The sequence below is a fragment of the Hipposideros armiger genome, unplaced genomic scaffold (genome assembly GCF_001890085.2).
Source record: "Hipposideros armiger isolate ML-2016 unplaced genomic scaffold, ASM189008v1 scaffold_1050, whole genome shotgun sequence".
Classification (NCBI taxonomy): Eukaryota; Metazoa; Chordata; class Mammalia; order Chiroptera; family Hipposideridae; genus Hipposideros; species Hipposideros armiger.
This window is the reverse complement of record NW_017732400.1, coordinates 6,532-24,376: the sequence shown is the minus strand read 5'-3', so window position 1 is coordinate 24,376 and position 17,845 is coordinate 6,532. Positions and strand designations below refer to the sequence as shown.

At 51.0% G+C, this 17,845-nt stretch overlaps 2 protein-coding genes across 6 annotated transcripts; one reads left to right on the top strand and one right to left on the bottom strand.

The window, feature by feature from the left end:
* Nucleotides 1–273: 273 nt before the first annotated feature.
* Nucleotides 274–6,971, bottom strand: PRR3 (proline rich 3). Of its 5 annotated transcripts, none has more exons than XM_019631819.1 (5): nt 6,906–6,971; nt 5,875–6,006; nt 5,167–5,229; nt 1,790–2,080; nt 274–1,535 (listed from the first exon to the last, which is right to left on the bottom strand). In XM_019631819.1, the coding sequence occupies exons 1-5, from the start codon at nt 6,913–6,915 to the stop codon at nt 1,429–1,431; spliced, it is 603 nt and encodes a 200-aa protein (XP_019487364.1). In that variant the 5' UTR covers nt 6,916–6,971; the 3' UTR covers nt 274–1,428. The 5 variants fall into 5 exon arrangements, with proteins under 5 accessions (XP_019487364.1, XP_019487365.1, XP_019487367.1 ...); XM_019631820.1 differs by lacking the exon at nt 6,906–6,971 and adding an exon at nt 6,537–6,622; XM_019631822.1 differs by lacking the exon at nt 6,906–6,971 and adding an exon at nt 2,426–2,608 and having other exon boundaries at nt 5,875–6,117.
* Nucleotides 6,156–15,632, top strand: GNL1 (G protein nucleolar 1). The gene is made up of 12 exons (XM_019631817.1): nt 6,156–7,211; nt 7,620–7,785; nt 8,153–8,289; nt 8,443–8,594; nt 8,712–8,783; nt 9,478–9,685; nt 9,841–9,936; nt 10,342–10,536; nt 14,114–14,292; nt 14,366–14,528; nt 14,742–14,882; nt 15,266–15,632. The coding sequence occupies exons 1-12, from the start codon at nt 7,139–7,141 to the stop codon at nt 15,514–15,516; spliced, it is 1,833 nt and encodes a 610-aa protein (XP_019487362.1). The 5' UTR covers nt 6,156–7,138; the 3' UTR covers nt 15,517–15,632.
* The last annotated feature ends 2,213 nt before the right edge of the window (nt 15,633–17,845 follow it).

Below are 17,845 nucleotides of genomic sequence, written 5' to 3'. Positions count from 1 at the left end.
AAACATCAAACCTATATACACAGGCAAAATGTTTAATAACTATTCCATGGATACCTGGCTTTTCCTTTCTCCTACCAAATTTACCCTTGAACATAATGCAGCCTGGTCTGCTTAATGGGACTCACACTGGTTCCTTCAGACTGGAAGAAACTCAAGCTCTGTTTTCTCTATCACCACCACACAGGAACTAAATGAATAACTGGACCCCAACAAGAACAGCCTCATCTGCACCTTCACAGACGACTGGAACACAGGGATTAAAGAAAATGTTTGTTTCCACTGCGTTTATTACTAATATAAGAAAATGTTTAAAAAAATTAATTTTCAGTTCTCCAACGGCTCTCATCCTCCGTCATGCCCACACAACTGCTGGCCCATTTCCTCAAGGCCAGTTCAAAACTGAGACTGTTCACTCACCGTAGTTTTCACAGAAAACAACCAGTGCCAGGGATGTAGGGGAAGAAGGTAACAGTACTGTCCAGGTTCCACCCAAAGGTAGGCGAGATGGCGATTCACAGAATTCACATGAACAGGCTGGCAGCCTCACAATGACAGAGTCTAACTAACATGGGTGATGGGAGATAGGGGAGGCCCACCAGAGGCTTGAGAGGACATCTCACAGGTCTGCATCAAACCCAGAAAAACTGACACCAGAGGAATGGGGAGGACCAGGGAGGCAGTCTTGTGGAAAATTTCACAATTCTCCCAGGTTAGGAGGTGGGGAAAAACTAGAGGGCACCAACAGCCTCCCTCATTTTGGCAGAAATATTCTAGTGTTGGGAAGTCACAAAAATGCCATGGACACTGAGAACAGCTACAAGGGGACGCACAGTTTCACAAAGCACAGTGATCACAGACCATGGCGGCGGGGATCATGCTACTGATGCAGAAACTACGAAAAAAAGGGAGAGTGGCCTTCATGGAGTGACTGTACCGGTCATCCAAATTTGACCCCAGGACAGACAACCTGGTTTCACAGAGCAGCTGACAACATAGGGAGTAGGGGGCATCACATAAAAAGGACTTCAAACAAGCAGGTAGAAGAGAATGGTAGGAAACTGCTCCAGGGCTCAGGAATTGAAGGCAATACTCGGGGTTGGGTGGACATATGCACAAGTAACAGCACCAAATAGGTTTCCTGTTCAGCAGTCAGTTGGCAAGGGGGAAGAGAATCCAGGAGGCCTTTAAAGGGAGCAAAAATGGGGTCTGGAAGGCGAGTCCCTGGAGGCTGGACCAGAAGAAAGTGCACACTGTGCACCAGTGATGAAACCCAACTCTGGACCCGAAATGCAGAGGTGAGGGGTGGGGCAGACGTCACTAACTGAGGGTGGTGGGTGAACAGCCTCACAGTAGCCATCACAGGGCCATAGGCAAATAGGCCACTAGGTCACAGAGGGCTCCTTCCAACTTGGACAGGAAGGCACAGTCTCACAGAGAAGGTCCATTGACGCCTGGGTGGTAGAAGGCACAGAGATCCTCATATCGACAGTGGCCCTTTTTGGCAAAGTGTCGGCAGACAGGGCGATCAGATTTGTCTGTGAACAACCGAAAATCGGGCAATTTAAAATGTAAGAAGAAAACAAATGTAAGAGAAAGCAGATAGAGAAGGTGGTCAGATTTCCTACTCTCTTTCTTCCAGATGCTTTAGAATGGTAGTCTTTCTCCTGGGAGAAAATACATTCAGGCCTACTCCTACTTCCAGACAAAGGACAGCCCCAGGAAAGAATCAGGGTCACTCTGGGAGTGAAGGGTATTAAGTGTATACAGGCATATAGAAAATGGACCTCACCTTCTTTAACCCGGGGTCCATCCTTGGGTGGGCAGGTATTTTTGACAAGTGACCAGCTTTTGAGCCTTCGAGGATGTCTCTGTTCTTTGTGAAAGCCTCCCATGGAGGGACCACCATGGCTTGGTCCGGGAACGGGAGGCTCAGCATTGACCCCCCACCAACCACGACCATAAGGGCCAAACCTGGGGTCTAAGCCTCCCCAAACTGGGCCTCTGCCCCGGGGAGGAGGTGGGAGACTCAGCAGTGGTGGAATCCCTGGTCCCCTTGATCCTGGAGGACCTCTGTGAAGAGCTAGAGAGAGAGAGAAAGCCATGGAAAGGTGATCAATGGCCAGCTTACTCCTGATAAAGAAGCTCTGATTCTTTTTTTTTCACTTTTTATTGAAATACATTATACATACAAAAAAATACTCCAACTTCAAGTGCACAACTCAATTATCACCAAAGTAAACACACTTGTGTTTCCACCACCCAGGTGAAGAGATAGGACCTTATTAGCACTTCAGAAGTCACCCACCCTTGTGTCCCTCCTCCCCCACTATGCCACCCTCCTCCCCAAAGGTAACCACTGTTCTGACTTCTAGCACCACACGTTAGTTTTTGCCTGGTTTTGAACTTTGCATAAGTGGAATCATACAGTCTGCATTCTTTTGTGTCTGGATCCTTTTGCTCAACATGGTGTTTGTGAGATTCATCCAGGTTGCCTGTAGCAGGAGCTCGTTCATTTCCAGTGCAGTGTAGTATCCCATTGCATGCACACACAACAACTTATTTATCCATTCTAGTGATGGTGGACATGTGGGTGGATTCCAGTTTGGGGCTATAAGGAAAAATGCTGCTATGAACATTTTTGTATATGTCTTCGTTGCAAATATGTATGCATTTCTGTTGAGTATATACCTAGGAGAGATATTGTTGGGTCCCAGAGTAAATGTATGCTCAAGTTTAGTAGATAAAGTTAAACTTTTCCCAAAGTGGCTGTACCAGTTTATACCCCCACCAGCAGTATGTTCCACTGCCTTGACAACACTTGGTATTAATCAATCTTTTTCATTTCTGCCATTCTGTTGAGTGTGTTTTCTTTTGTAATTTGTGGTAAAACATGTAACATAAAATTTGCCACCTTAACTATTTTTAACTGTACATCTCAGGAGTGTTAAGTAAATTCACACTGTTGTGCAACAGATCTCTAGAACTTTTTCATCTTCCAATATTGAACCTCTATAGCTACTGAACACTCCTCTTCCCCCTCTACCCAGCCCCTGGCAACCACCATTTTACTTTGCATCTATTAATTTAGCTACTTTATTATTATTTTTTTTGGTAAAGATTTTATTGGGCAATTGGGGAAGGGGAACAGCCAAGCTGTTGTCCTACAATCTTAGTTGTGGAGGGCACAGCTAGCTCAGCTCCAAGTCCAGTTGCCACCCGGCCGGCCGTTGGCAGCTCACGGATGCTCAGCTCAAGGTGCCGTGTTCAATCTTAGTTGTGGGTGGGCATAGCCCACCATGCGGGAGTCAAACTGGAAACCCTGCTGCTAAGAGTGCATACTTCTAACCATGGAATCATCCAACCGCCTGCCAGCAGCTCAGCTCAAGGTGCCATGTTCAATCTTATTATAGTTGCGGGTGGGCATAACCCACCATCCCATATGGGAGTTGAACAGGCAACCTTATTGTTAGGAGAATGCGCTCTCACCAGCTGAGCCATCCTGCCACCTGTTGGCAGCTCAGCGGCAGCTCAACTCGGGCGCAGCTCACTGGCCCATGTGGGAATCAAACTGGTGACCCTGTTACTCAGAGCTCGTGCTCTTAACCAACTGAGCCACTTGGCTGGCCCCAAATTTAACTACTTTACATACTGCAGATAAGTGTAATCACACAGTATTTGTCTTTCTGTAACTGGCTTATTTTATTTAGCATAATGGCCTCAAGGTTCATCTATGCTATAGCATATGACAGGACTATCTTACTTTTGAGGGGCTGAATAATATTCCACTGTATCAATATACATTTTATGTATTCATCTGTTAACAGACATTTGGGTTACTTCCACCTCGACTTCTGTGAATAGTGCTGCCATGAACATGGGTGTGTAAATATCTTTTTAAGATCCTGTTTTCCATTCTTTTGGATAAAGACCCAGGAGTAGAATTGCTGGGTCATTAATTCTATTTTTCAAGGAACCTCCATGCTGTTTTCCATAGTTGTTGTACCACTGTGCAATCCCGCCAACAGTGCACAAGCGTTTCAATTTCAAAGTGATATGTTTTTATCTTGCATTTATTTTTAGACTAATGATGTTCTTATTCACACGCTTTTTGGTCATTTAAGTTGCGGTTTTCATGAGGTGGTTATTCTGGTCTTTTGCCCATTTTTCTAAAAGGTTGTCTAGAAAAGTTCTTCATATATTCTAGAATGAGCTCTTTTGATTACATTTGTTGTATTTTCTACTCTATGGCTCCCTATTAATTTCTTAATGGTGTCATTTGAGTAATAATAGAAGTTTACATTTCTTAATGTAGTTCAGTTTGTAAATCTTTCCTTTATGGTTAATGTGTGTTTCCTGTCTAAGAACTCTTTTTTTTTTTTTTAAGCTGAGCCATCCTGCTACCTGTTGGCAGCTCAGCGGCTGCTCAGCTCGGGCCAGGAATCGAACTGCTGTTGCTCAGAGCTCTTAACCAACTGAGCCACTCGGTTAGCCCTAGGAACTCTTATTTACTTCTAAGACCACAAAATATATTTATTTTCTAGAATTGTTTCTTTACCTTTTACACTCAGATCTAGAGTCCACTTGGAATTAATGTTTGCATATGGTATAGGTCAAATTTCAACCCCCCCCCACGAATATTCAATTAATCCAGCATTATTTACTGAAAAGTCCACTATTTCAGTTCCATCTTGATCATAAATGAAGTGTCCACATATGTGTGGGCCTGTTACTGGACTCCTTTTGCTGTTCTATTGGCTTATGTGTCCATCACTGTGCCAACACTACACTGTCACAACCACTATAGCTTCACAGTAAATCTTAATATTCAGAGCAAGCCCTCCCAATTCAAGACTGCCTTTTCTGTCTTCCCCTGATCCTTTCATTTCCATATAATACTGTAGAATGTTTGTTTACACACTCACATACACAAACACACACACACAAAGGGGGTTATAACTGGGAATGCATTGAATTGACAGATCAATTTGGGAAAAATCGACATTTTTTACAACACTGTGTTTTCCAATCTGTGAATATACAACATCTCTTCATTCATTTAGGTACTGAATCTTGATCTTTTGATTTTAAGTCCTTCCTGGGTTTTAGTCCTTCCCTTGCTCCCTTCTCCAGGACCTAATCAAAAGATCAGGGCCCCTTCCTCCTCACCTGACTTGGGGTCACCAGGCTTTCCATTGGCCATGGGGGGAGGGCCCAGAAGGCTGGGTGGTCCTAAGAGTAGACATGAAAATATAGTCATCGTAATGGACTAAAGGACTGGTGATCCTATTCTTATATTTTTGTTCTATTACTCATTTCTTAAGTCAACCAGTAAAGCCAGGTATATTCTCAGCTGTGTTACAAGTTTTCACCCCATCTATCTGCTCTTTCCTCTGCAAAAGTTTTCAGGATTGGCAAAAGTGGAGGCTTGGTCAAGGGAGATAATGCGGGAGGAATACCTATGATTTTCTTTCCCCAACACTGTTGCTATGCAAAACATCCTGAGGTAATCCAACCCCACTCTAATAGCTCCCCTCCGTCCCCGTAGTTTAGAGAAGGATACACTTCCACCTTCCCTGTGAAAGTCTGCACACAAATTGTTATTGCAACCTGCAACCTCTCTAAGGCCGTTCTGCAGCAGCGCACACGAGCTCTTCATCCTCTCCTCCCCTGCCTTCTTTAGAAAGCTTTAGGGCCAGATTGAAGTTGAGGGTTCAAGAGAGAAATCCTCTTTCAGGGCTGGAGCCCTCCCCTCCCACCCCAGCGCGTGCGCCCTTCCTCCTTCCATTGGAGCCCACTCCCCCGCACCTTTTCAGCCCCTAACCCTTCGCCCTGATCAGCTGGCAGAAATGTGCACACTCCTCCCGGGCTCCTCACCGATGGGAATCCCATCCTCTTCGTCTTCCGTCTCTTCACGCTTTAGCAGCTGGAGCTGCTGCGGTGGCGGCTGCTGCTGCTGCTGCTGCTGACTCTGCTTCTTTCGTCTCGGCATCGTGGCTGCGGCAATGGCTGCAGCGAGATTTGGAGGGCAGTGAGGAAGGGGCACGCTGAGATTGTTTCCGCTTCCGGGGGGGGGCGGTGGGCCCGAGGCTAAAGCTCCAGCCATTTAACTTCCGGAAGGCTGTGGGGAGCCCTTGTGCAGCTCATTTTTACTAAGCTGCCTCCCTCTGTTCCTGCCAGGCACGGCGTAAATCTCAAACCTCCCCTTCGTTGCGCTCCTATAAATGCTTTAAAAAATGTCTCCTCCCCTCGCTGAAAAAGACTCCACAACCGGCTTTCCACAGTGTGCAATAGAGTCGTCAGGCTCTCGGGCAAGAAGGTCTGAGAAGAGGGCTGTCGCACGCTAAGGTCGTCACATCCGGTTCCCGGTTACTATGGTAACAGCTGCAGGCACAACTTCGTGACCTCTGACCTCCCCCCAATTCCTTGTCCCACCTGGGCTTCCTTCCTCGCCTGCGCTTGCCCTGTGATCTATACACCTGCTTCTTCTCATCCTTCCACCAGGAATTTGGGTGCCAGCAGGGCGGTGCCCTGGATACCTTGGACCGCTACCGCTCCTCAAGACCTCTGACCCTGCCCCAGTGTAACGCAGCAACTGGGCTCTATTTCCCCGCGCGCAGTCTCGGTTTCCACTCTGGTCAAGGCCGGAGGCTGGGAAAGCAGCTCCGGCGTGTCCACGCTTCCCTCTCCCCTAGGTGGTAGGACCCGCCTCCCGCTCCACCGCCCCCTCCAGGTGAGTGGTAGCTTCTGCCAGGAGCGCAAGGTGGTGGTGACACGCATCCCCCCTCTTCCGAGCGTGCGTTGGTAGCGTCCGTGACGAAGCCAGCCCGATCCTCCCACGCGCGCCTCCTTCCTCGCGGCCACTGCACCCTTTCGGTGCCCCTGGCTCTCACGTGCGGGGAGCTCACCCCACATCATCTTGCCTAGCTCCAAGAGGGAAGTGACTGTATTCCATCCCCCTCTTCCTTCTTCCAGCCGGGCTACTGGGGCAAATCGGCCGGGCCCGCCCGCTTACGTCACCTTCTAGCCCCGCCCCCTCGAGGGTCCCGGGCCCTTGCGGCGGGGGCTGCCCGTGGAGGGTGTAGTCAGTTGAGGCGGCGGGAGCTCGGCGGAGTAGAGGGCCAGGTGACTGGTCCGGGCCATGCCGAGGAAGAAGCCCTTCAGCGTGAAGCAGAAGAAGAAGCAGTTGCAGGACAAGCGGGAGCGGAAGCGAGGTCAGTGCAGGAGCGAGAGGAGGGGGCGGGGCTCGGGTTCCCGCACGTCTAAAAGGAGGGGTGTACCCGCCGCACCTCTGGGGGGCGTGGGAAGGGGTAGTGGCTGTGAGCCGTTGCGCGCAAGCGACTGCAGAGGGTATTCCTTCACTCCAGTCCCCCTACATGGAAGGGGTGGGGAAGGATGAAGAGTTGGGGGAGGGGAATCCCTCCAGCTCGAACGGGCGCCATCCCCGCAGATCCCTGGAGGAGGAGTGACTACCCCCACGCACATCTAGGAACGTCCTGAGCAGGGAGAATCGGGCCTCAGAAGAAGTGGGGTAGGGTGAGGGGGAGCCAAATCCAACGGGGAGGGGGTCTTTTGGCCCCTGAGAGCCGGGTAGCACTGGCGTCACCGGCTCCTCCCCGCAGGGCTTCAAGATGGGCTGCGATCCAGTTCCAACAGCCGCAGCGGGAGCCGAGAGCGGAGGGAGGAGCAGACTGACACCTCGGACGGGGAGTCTGTGACCCATCACTTCCGTAGGCTCAACCAGCAGCCTTCCCAGGGGCTGGGTCCTCGAGTCTATGACCCAAATCGGTGAGAGGGGGCTGTGGGCACTGGCCTGGCCTTCCCCGCCTACCAGGAAGTCAGAGAGTTGGGGGCAAGCCGGCTGCCGCCGGCTTGAAACTGGAGATAGTATGGCTAGGATGCCATGGTTCTCTGCGGGCGCTGGGCTCCGGGAGTGGACACAATTTTCCCTTCTGATGGGGCTGGAGAGAGTTGGCTGTTAAAAGGACAAGGCTTAGGGGAAGACCGAATATTGCGTGAAAGAGGGACTTGGGGGAGGGCCTACTCAGAGAGGCAAACAACCTTGGAGAGAAAGCTTTGTGAAGTTGTCTGCCCAAGAGGAAAGTCTTTTTGTGGCCACAGGATTGCAATAGATGCTGTGGTCCCGTCCCATTAGATACCGGCTGCATTTTGAGCGGGACAGCCGGGAGGAGGTGGAGAGGAGAAAGAAAACAGCTCGGGAGCAAGTGCTGCAGCCGGTCAGTGCCGAAGTGCTGGAGCTGGACATCCGGGAGGTCTATCAACCTGGCTCAGGTGGGTGAGAGCTGGCTGTTGGGGATAGACACTGGGCTGGGGGAAGAGGTGTGGAGGAGTAAAAGCTGATTGTGAGGAAGGAGGGGTCTGGGATGCACCCTGGAGTCCTGAAACTATCCTTAGACTTCCTTTGACTTTTTCTTGACTTTCCAGTCCTGGACTTTCCCCGACGTCCTCCTTGGAGCTATGAGATGTCCAAGGAGCAACTAATGAGCCAGGAGGAACGGAGCTTCCAGGAGTATCTTGGGAAGATTCATGGGGCTTACACCTCGGAGAAACTCAGCTACTTTGAGCACAATCTGGAGGTGAGAATGGAGTGGGGGCAAGAGTAGGGCGTAGCGACCCAGGGTCAGATTGGTCTGGGGTCAGGCGGGAAAGGGACTCTGGGCTCAGGTTCTCTTCCACTGACCTTGTCTTTTCAGACGTGGAGGCAGCTGTGGCGAGTTTTAGAGATGTCTGACATTGTCTTGCTTATCACTGATATCCGACATCCAGTGAGTACTGGGATGAGGTTGGGAAAGCCGGAGGCAGGGGGGAAGATTCTTGTGGGGTCCAGGGCAGAGGCAGGAGTTGGGAGACAAAGAGGTATCCTCCTTCCTTTCCGGTCTCCTTTACGCCGTGCTGATGTCTGCAGTCAGGGTCTCAGTCCTTTATCACCAGTGCCACAGCCTGTCATTCCTTCCCTGGCCAACTGACTCTCCTCTCATTTATTCCTTTGATGAAAAACTACATATCCTGTTTCCCAGCCCAGCAGAGCTAAACCAAAAGAAGGTCCCAGAGTGGTGCTCCTGGGGATTCCATGGAAGCTGCTGAGGGCTTGCCCCTGTCCTGCCCATCAGCCAGCATAGGACTGGCCTGAAATGGTGGGGTTAGGCTCCAGACTCTGCTGCTGGACGGCCGTTGTGTGACCCTGCTCTGCTACTTCACTGTTGTCCTCCAGTGGGAGAAAGGGAGGTCTGTGGGGACATGTAGGTTGGAGGTCCTTAATGGCATGTACATACACACTCCTACACAAATGCACAGGTGTTACCCCTGCTTTGTCTTCATAGTTCAGTTTTGCTGATTTACCTGTTTTGTACCAGAATCTGCTACCACCAGGGTCTTGTCTCTGAGCTGTGCCTGCTGAGCTGGAGGCAGAGGACTCTGGGGTGACCTCCCATTACTCATCCCCTACCAACCCTGTCCCAGGTTGTGAATTTTCCACCAGCACTTTACGAGTACGTGACTGGAGAACTTGGGCTGGGCCTGGTGCTGGTCCTGAACAAGGTGGATCTGGCCCCACCGGCTCTTGCAGTTGCCTGGAAGCATTATTTCCACCAACACTTTCCCCAGCTCCACGTCGTCCTTTTCACCTCTTTCCCTCGGGACCCCTGCACCCCACAGGATCCTAGTAGTGGTGAGTGGCAGTGAGGAGGGCAGCATGGGAGAGGTGGGGTGGCAGGGGACAAAGGGAGAACAGAGAGGCTTGTGGACAAGGGTGTACCAGATCTTGGACCTAAGGGTGGTGAGAGAGGTGGGGTGTGCTAACCCTTTTGTGCCTTCTGATCTCAGTCTTGAAGAAGAGTCGGAGGCGGGGAAGAGGATGGACTCGGGCCCTGGGGCCGGAGCAGTTGCTGAGAGCTTGTGAAGCCATTACTGCGGGGAAAGGTTTGTGCCTCTTAAAGGGAGATGTGGCAGGCTGTCAGGAGACCCAAGGTCCGGAGTCATTTTACTCACCTTTCCTGAAGTCAACCTCTGTATTCTGGACATAGGCGAGAGGCCGGGGGAGGGTCAGAAGAGGGAGCAGACTGACTTGGTGGGACAGGAGAGGCAGCAGGTCAGCAGGAGCCCCAGGGTCACTGCCTTAAGGCTTTCCAGAACTAGTCAGAAAATTCAGAGAAATGCACATGATTCCAGGGTGGCATCAAGTGAAGGCTGGGGAGAGTCAGCTGTGGGGCAGGTTGGCATTACCCAACTCAAGAGGGCACCAGTTACATCAGCTGTGCAGTGTAGTCTGTGCTATCACGTACAGTGGCTCTAGGGAGAACCTTCTTTGTCGTCTTTCCTGAGCAGTGGACTTGAGCAGCTGGCGGGAGAAGATTGCCCGGGATGTGGCTGGGGCCACCTGGGGGAATGGCTCTGGTGAGGAGGAAGAAGAGGATGATGGGCCCGTGGTGCTGGTGGAGCAGCAGACCGACTCGGCGATGGAGCCAGCTGGCCCAGCCCGGGAGCGCTACAAGGATGGGGTGGTGACCATTGGCTGTGTGGGTAAGGGAACAGTGCGATGCGTGGCGGCCCCAGTGCTTGGACAAGAGGGGAGCGGGTCAGGCGTCATTCGGCTCTAGGTACCTGGAGGCCGTGTGCCGTAGTGGAAGGACTGTGGCGTGCCTGAGTTAAACCCCACCTCTCTTCAGTTGGTACCAATCTTGAGCAAGTATTTACCCACTGAGTCTTAGGTACTTTGGCTTTTAAAATGGGGACACTGATACCTAAGTAAAAGAACAGATGTGAGGAGTGAAGGGAAGAGGATAGAGAGAACCTAATAAAACCTGATAAATAGTGATAATAGTAATAATAATTGTTAAAACTTAACATTTATGTGGTACTTACTATGTGCCAGGCACTGGTCTAAGTGACTTGTATGTGTTAACTCTGGGAGTTGGAGTAATTAGTCCATAGCAGAGAGGCCCTGAAATCATACTGGGGGCTTAGCAAGTATTAGTTTCTTTCTTGGTCTGAACCTTTAAGTCTGTTGTCAAGGAGACTTTTCCCTTAGTGCAGACATTTGTCTCTGCCCTTGGTGTGGGGAGAAAGGAAGGTCTGATTAGGGCCCAGAGCCTGTTTTAATGTGGGTGGGGGAGGAGAGAAGTGACTTTGGCAAAGTTGTGGCACTGAGGTGTCACCAGAACCAGAAAAGGCCCAGCCTGGAAGAAATTAGGGAGAGCAGAGCAGAGTAGTTGGTTCCTTGGAAATGCTCCTGACTTACCTTCCAGTCTCCTTTTTGTCTTGGGCAAAACCTACCTGGCCGCTGACAGACCACTCCCTCTCCAGCATTCCCACCTGGCTTCCCTTCCCTGACTTTGGACCCCACTGCTTCTCCCAGGAGGCTGTGTGCCCTCTCTCAGCAGCCTGTGCACTAACTGACCTGTGCTCGGGGTGTGACAGAGAGAGTTTGTGGCACCAGCAGCCTGAGTTCAGATTCCTCTCCATCCCTCGGTCATTTATCCCCCAAACACTGAGCAGCAGGTGCCAGGTGCTGTTCCAGGGACAGCACGGATGTGCTGCCGTGAGAGTGGCAGGAAACCCCTGCCCTCACGGAGCTTGTCTTCTGGTGAGCAAATGGATTCATTATTTGAAATCATGTTATTTAGGGGGGTCCTCCAGGAAAGACTCAGAAGAGATCTGGGTTGATGGGGAGAAGTGGCTGTTTGGAGATGCGGGGAAAGGGCCTTCCAGGCCAAGGGGCCAATCAGTGAGAGGGTCTCAGGGTGGGAAGGAGCTTGTTGACTGTGGACCCAGCCAGAGTGCCAGGGGGATTAGAGAGAGAGACTGGGAGGAGGTCAGAAAGGTCGTCAGGAACCACGTTATGGGAGGCGTGTGGGATTTACTCCAAGTCTGATGAGAAGCCAGTGATGGGTTTTGAGCAGGGGAATGACAAGATCTGATTTCTGTTTTAGAAGTTTATTTGCTGAATGGAGAATAAATATGGGGGGTGGGCAAGAAAGGAAGCAGCGCACAGTCAGGCTACTGCAGTGGACTTCCAGGTTGTTTTTTTTTAAAGATTTTATTGGGGAATTGAGGGAGGGGAACAGACAAGTTGCTGTCCTTTTGTTCTTCAGTCCAGTTGTGGAGGACGTCACTTCACTGGTCCATGTTGGTATTATCATTGCACTCTTCCCGGGTGAGGCAGATCGGTCGCCGGCCTCTGGACGGCCGCTCACGGCGGCTCTTGGCAGCTCACGCAGGCTGCCAGTCGCTCACGGTAGCTTACGGGAGCCCACTGCAGCCCCACTGCAGCCTACACCGTCACCAGCGACTCACGGCTGCCCAGCTCCAGGTCGAGCTGTTGTTCACCATTTTAGCTGTAGAGGGCGCAGCGTCACTGGCCCTCATGTGGGATCCGAACTGGGGCCCTGCTGCTCAGAGCTGGTGTCCCAAGCCAACTCCTAACCAACGCACCACTTGGCCGGCCCGACTTCCAGGTTTTTGTGTGAGCATTTGGGAATACCAATATAGGAAGATTGGGAGAGGAGCAGATTTGGAGGGGCTGGGAGGGAAAGGTGATTCAGAAACTAAACTTGAGATTCTTTTAAAATATCCTAGTGGAGATGTTGAATAGGCAGTGAGTATAGGATCTTGGAGCTTAGGGAAGAGGACTGGAGATTTGAATTTGGGAGAGATTTAAATTTGGGGAACCATTGGTGAACATAAATGGTATTTGAAGTCATGGATTGCATGAGATGTGCGAGAGGAGGTAGGTGGAAAGAGGAGGAGGAAACGGAGGGTGTCACAGACATCAAATGGAAAAGATCGTTGGAGAGGAAAGGAGGGCTCAGCTGTATCAAATGTTGCTGATAGGTCCAGTGAGAAGAGAACAGAGACTTGCTCCACGGACTTGAGTCACTCTCTTCCCAGGGGTGGGTGATACGGGGTTCATCTGGCACATTTATGTTTTATGCATTTTGTTTATGTAACAGTTCATAGTCATAAAGAAGATCGCATGAAGAAGCGGTGACCAAAAACAGACAAGTCTTTCAAGGAGCTTCACTACAAAGGGGACAGAGAAATGGGGCTGGTGGGGGTTGTCAGAGGAGGCTTATTCCCTCCTCCCCTCCCCTTTCTCTCTTCCCCTTCCCTCCCCCTCCTCCCTTTACACCTCCTTTGGAAAGGAGATACCTTGGTGGGTCGGAGCGGAGCGCAGTCAGCATGGAGGTGCATCTGCATCTCCCCACAGGCAGCTGCCCCTGAGGAGGTGCTGAATGGGCAGAGTTGCATTTTGCAGGGCTGGGGTTTTGCCAGGTGAGTGAGGCAGCGGGGAGAAGTGAGACCAGGGCGTTGAAGCTCTATGAAAGGGACTGGCTTGTAGAGTGAGAGCATGGACTCTAAGTTGGCTAAGAAGGGAAGTGAGAACATGAGTCGGGTATTCAGTAGTATTTCCGTACTAGAGTCAGGGTCAAAGAATTCCTGAAATGGAGGAAATCGGAATAGTGATCTGGAAAGATGGGATATCAGGGCAGAAAGCGGGGTGCTTGCAGGTGAGATTTTGGACGTGTGAAGTGACAGGGTCCAGGGCCTGACCACGGGAGTGGGTAGCTGAGGTGGGGTGGAGGAAACCACCTTTGGAAGGGACATCCTGGCATTGAGAGGCCCGAGTGCTGAACAAGAGATTGTGTAGATACTGAAGAGAGTAAAGGTGGCCGTCATGACAAGAGTGGCAGCGCGCCCCGAGGGCTCTGGGCCTCTCCTTGGAGAACTTAGGATAATCGTGAGATGATATTCGTGAGGTGCATGTCTCCCTGGGTTTGGGTACTTAGTCTTCTCCTGCACTGAAACACACAGTTGTTTGCTTCTCATTTAATCTTGACCGTGAGCTTGGAGGTGTCCGCACTGTAAAATAAGTAAACAGGCTCAGAAGGTTAGGTCAGTTGCCTCGAGGTCACAAAGCTGGTAAGTGGAGAGGCCAGGATTTAACCCTGGCAGTCCAGAGTCTGATTTGTAACTTGCAATGTTAAACCACTTCCTTAATTTCTGAGCCTTAGTTCCCCTTTCATCTATAGGTACAGCACCATGTCCTGCCCATCAGAGTAAGGATGTGTCAAGTGTTAATTTTCCTTGCCTTTCTCAGGTTTCCCCAATGTGGGTAAGTCCTCGCTGATCAATGGGCTGGTAGGGCGGAAGGTCGTAAGTGTCTCCAGAACCCCGGGCCACACGCGATACTTTCAGACCTACTTTCTCACGCCCTCTGTGAAGCTCTGTGACTGCCCGGGCCTCATATTTCCCTCCCTTCTACCCAAGCAATTACAGGTATGAGGGCAGAGGGGTTGGGGAGGGAGCAGGCCCGACATGGAGGGAGGTGCTGAGCGCTCTGTCCCCTTAGGTTCTGGCGGGGATCTACCCCATCGCCCAGATCCAGGAGCCGTATACTGCAGTGGGCTACCTGGCCTCCCGAATCCCTGTGCAGGCCCTGCTCCACCTGCGCCACCCCGAGGCCAAGGACCCCTCGGCAGAGCACCCCTGGTGTGCCTGGGACATCTGCGAAGGTAGGTTCCATGCCTGGCTCCTCCCCCTGCCCTTGACTCCTTACCTCTTCTCAGGGGTTCTGCCACCAGCCCCGTGGCTCGCCACTCTCCCCTAGATTTCTGTCACAGGGCCAGCATGCGCTCTGGCCTGGAATATTCTGGGGCAAATTGGAAGGACTGTGTTAGGGAGTGGGGTTAATGGCTTCCCTCCCCATTATTCTTTTCTCCCTCCAGCCTGGGCAGAGAAACGTGGTTACAAGACAGCCAAGGCTGCGCGGAATGATGTGTACAGAGCGGCCAACAGCCTCCTGCGGCTGGCGCTGGATGGCCGCCTTAGCCTGTGCTTTCATCCCCCGGGCTACAGCGAACAGAAAGGTCGGCCAGCCAGTATGCTTCCCCAGCCCCTGCTGTAGTGTAGGCTGAAGGGTGTGGGCTTGTGGCCACAAACTGAGGGCAAGTCTGGATTCTGTGCGAGCCTGTCAGCTCTGCATTACTAAGCGTCTCCGAGGTGGTCCCTGATCTGCAAAACCGAGCTTATAGTTGCCCCGTGGCAAGGTGGTGATAAAGATGGGAGTTAATGTGTGCAGAGCTATTCAGTGCCCAGCACATGGGGGGAGGTTGAACGAACGAATGAATGAATGCATGCATGTATGCCAACAGCTGTAAAAATTGTTAGTCTTTGTTCTTCCCCATCTTTCTCTGGCTTTAGTTTCTTGTTCAAAACTCTCCTCTGTTCTTTTTCTTTTTTGGTTCCCTAGGCACCTGGGAGTCCCATCCAGAGACCACGGAGCTGGTGGTTTTGCAGGGTCGGGTGGGGCCAGCAGGTGATGAGGAGGAAGAGGAGGAGGAGGAGGAGGAAGAGCTGAGCAGCTCCTGTGAGGAGGAGGGAGAGGAGGACCGGGATGCAGATGAGGAGGGGGAGGGGGATGAGGACACCCCAACCTCAGCTCCAGGGTCCAGCCTGGCCTCGAGGAACCCTTATTCCCTTTTGGGGGAGGACGAGTGCTGAGGCCCTGCCCTGCGCCATCTCCCTCACCCAGTGTCTTTGCTTTTGGACTGACCTGGGAGTATTTCTCCTCTGCCACCCTAATTGTGAATAAAGATTGTCTGCTTTGTAGCCCCTTCCCCAGATGGACTGAAGTGAGAGCAGCTGTTTCAGACTGACAGCTGTGGGAGGCTTCTCTTCTCCCTTTTTTCATGCATTCTCTTTGTGAAGGAAAAGTTCTTTTAGGAGCTAATTCAGTGGGTTCTAAGGCCCTGAAACTGCTTCCTCTGCCTTCTCTGCACCTTGCACTGTGGGAATTCCCTTATCAGCATGGGGAGGGCAGGGCCCTTCAGGCTGGAGGCCTGGTCTCCAGCCAGCCTCCTTTGGACTTTGTGCCATTCCCTCTCAGATAGGAGCAGCAGCCCTGGGCGCCCCCTGCTGCCAGACCTGGGCTATACCAGGAGCTTCTGGGAGAACAAGCAGGAAGAGTTGTCAAGATGATGTCTCCAAGTGAGATTTTTACAGGGTTTATTCAAATTAGGAAATATTTATTGAGAGCCAACTGTGTCTCTGGACCTGTGCTAAACACTGAGCGTATAAAGGTCCACAGACATGGCCTGACTTAAATTTGCAGCCTGGCCACGATCAAGACCCCATTATTAGGCACCCAATTTTTTGGATTAAGAAGGGTTTATAATGTTTTCCAAATTCTTGAGGCTCATACAGTATAATTCTAAAACTCCCTGTTCATGAAAATATAATTAAGACTAAATGCTTGTGAAAATGTTGATTAAATGTGTACAAGTACAGTCTTAATTACTGGCAAACAAATAGTGTGCACGTTTATGATTTGAGCAGACTAGCTCTTTAAATATAGTGTTAAGTTTCATTACGTAAAAGCCATATGCACTAAGGGTATATGAGATTCAGAGGGGAGGGCACAGAAGCAGCCTCCTGAATCCCATTTTCCCTGTGTGGGAATGGAGCCAGTGTGACTCAGTGCAGGGTCTGAGCTGTCCTACAGTGTCATGCATTTCAGCAGTGATCAGCTCTCTTGTGAGTCAGGGCACCTCAGGCTTTGCTGTGTGTCTCCCTCGTCAAGCAAGCAACTAGACTCCTAGATTTAATTCTTGGAAACAAGGGAGAATGGATTTTGTTTTAGTGGCTGCCATAGTGCTATCTGGGATGGGTGGTAGCAAAGTGTTGCTTGACTGGTCAACCATTAGGTGTAGGAGTGAGGAGAAGGGGCAGCACCAGACCTTTCTCTTCACTCATACATCACAGTCAGGTCCTGGGTCACTGGTCCGTAATGCCAGCAGAGACCCTGTCAACGCAGGAGCAAAAGAGGCTGAGGTGTTGGGAGCCACACATCCCATCCAGCTCCCCCTCCATTGGTCGCAGTGAGGACATGAGCCCTGGAATTGCACTCCAGTGCCAAGTGTAAACACTACAGGCATGTCAGTGTGCTTCAAGGCTGCCCAAAGAGCTGTGAAAAAAACTGTCCAGCTTGAGAGAAAAACCTGCCTTGAGCCTCAGTTCTGGGTCTGATGGAAGAAAGGGGGGTCCCAGCTCAGTTTCCTTTGGGGGTTTGTGATATTCAGGGAGGCTCAGGGGACTTCTCTGCTGCTGGAGGTGGGGTAGGGATATTGGAATCTTCTCAAAAAGTGGAGAAAAAGGAGAATTTCACTTTGTCTTTTGCTGTCTTATGAGTGTCAGTGGGGGCAATGGGGGGACTCAGGTGGGGATGAAGATTTGAGGCCTGGAGCTGGAGGGGAAGCTGAGGAGGGGTATTTTTATGCTGAAAACCTGGAAGCAGGCAACTCTGACATCCCTGAGGGACTAGACTAAATGAACCTTCCCAGGCCCCTGCCAGTGCCTCTGACTCCATAGGAAAGTAACCTAGAAAAAGAACTATTAGCAACAAACAAACCTGGGAGGAGGACAAATAATACCCTAACGCCAGTGCTCGAAGCTGAGGTTGAAACTGACTAAGAGGGACAAAGGCAACCAGGGGCCTAGCTCCCCTCCGTGCTGAAATATCCAAGACCCCTGTCCTCACACCCCTCTTGCCTGGGTCATACCCACTATGGGTCTACTTGACCAGGGAGGTCTGAGGCTCTGGTCGTTCCCACAGCTTCTGGCCAGAAACCAGCGCATCTTATTTATGTTGGAATTCCATTTAGACATTGATCAAGCTCCTTCCAGGCTTGTCTTTTTCCAGACTGATTTCTAGTCATGCTTCTGGGACAACGTAGCTGTGTGTGGTCCAGGATAGCTAAATTATCTGGACCTCTGGTTTTTTTGTTTTGTTTTTTAAGATTTTATTGGGAAATTGGGGAAGGGGACCAGCCAA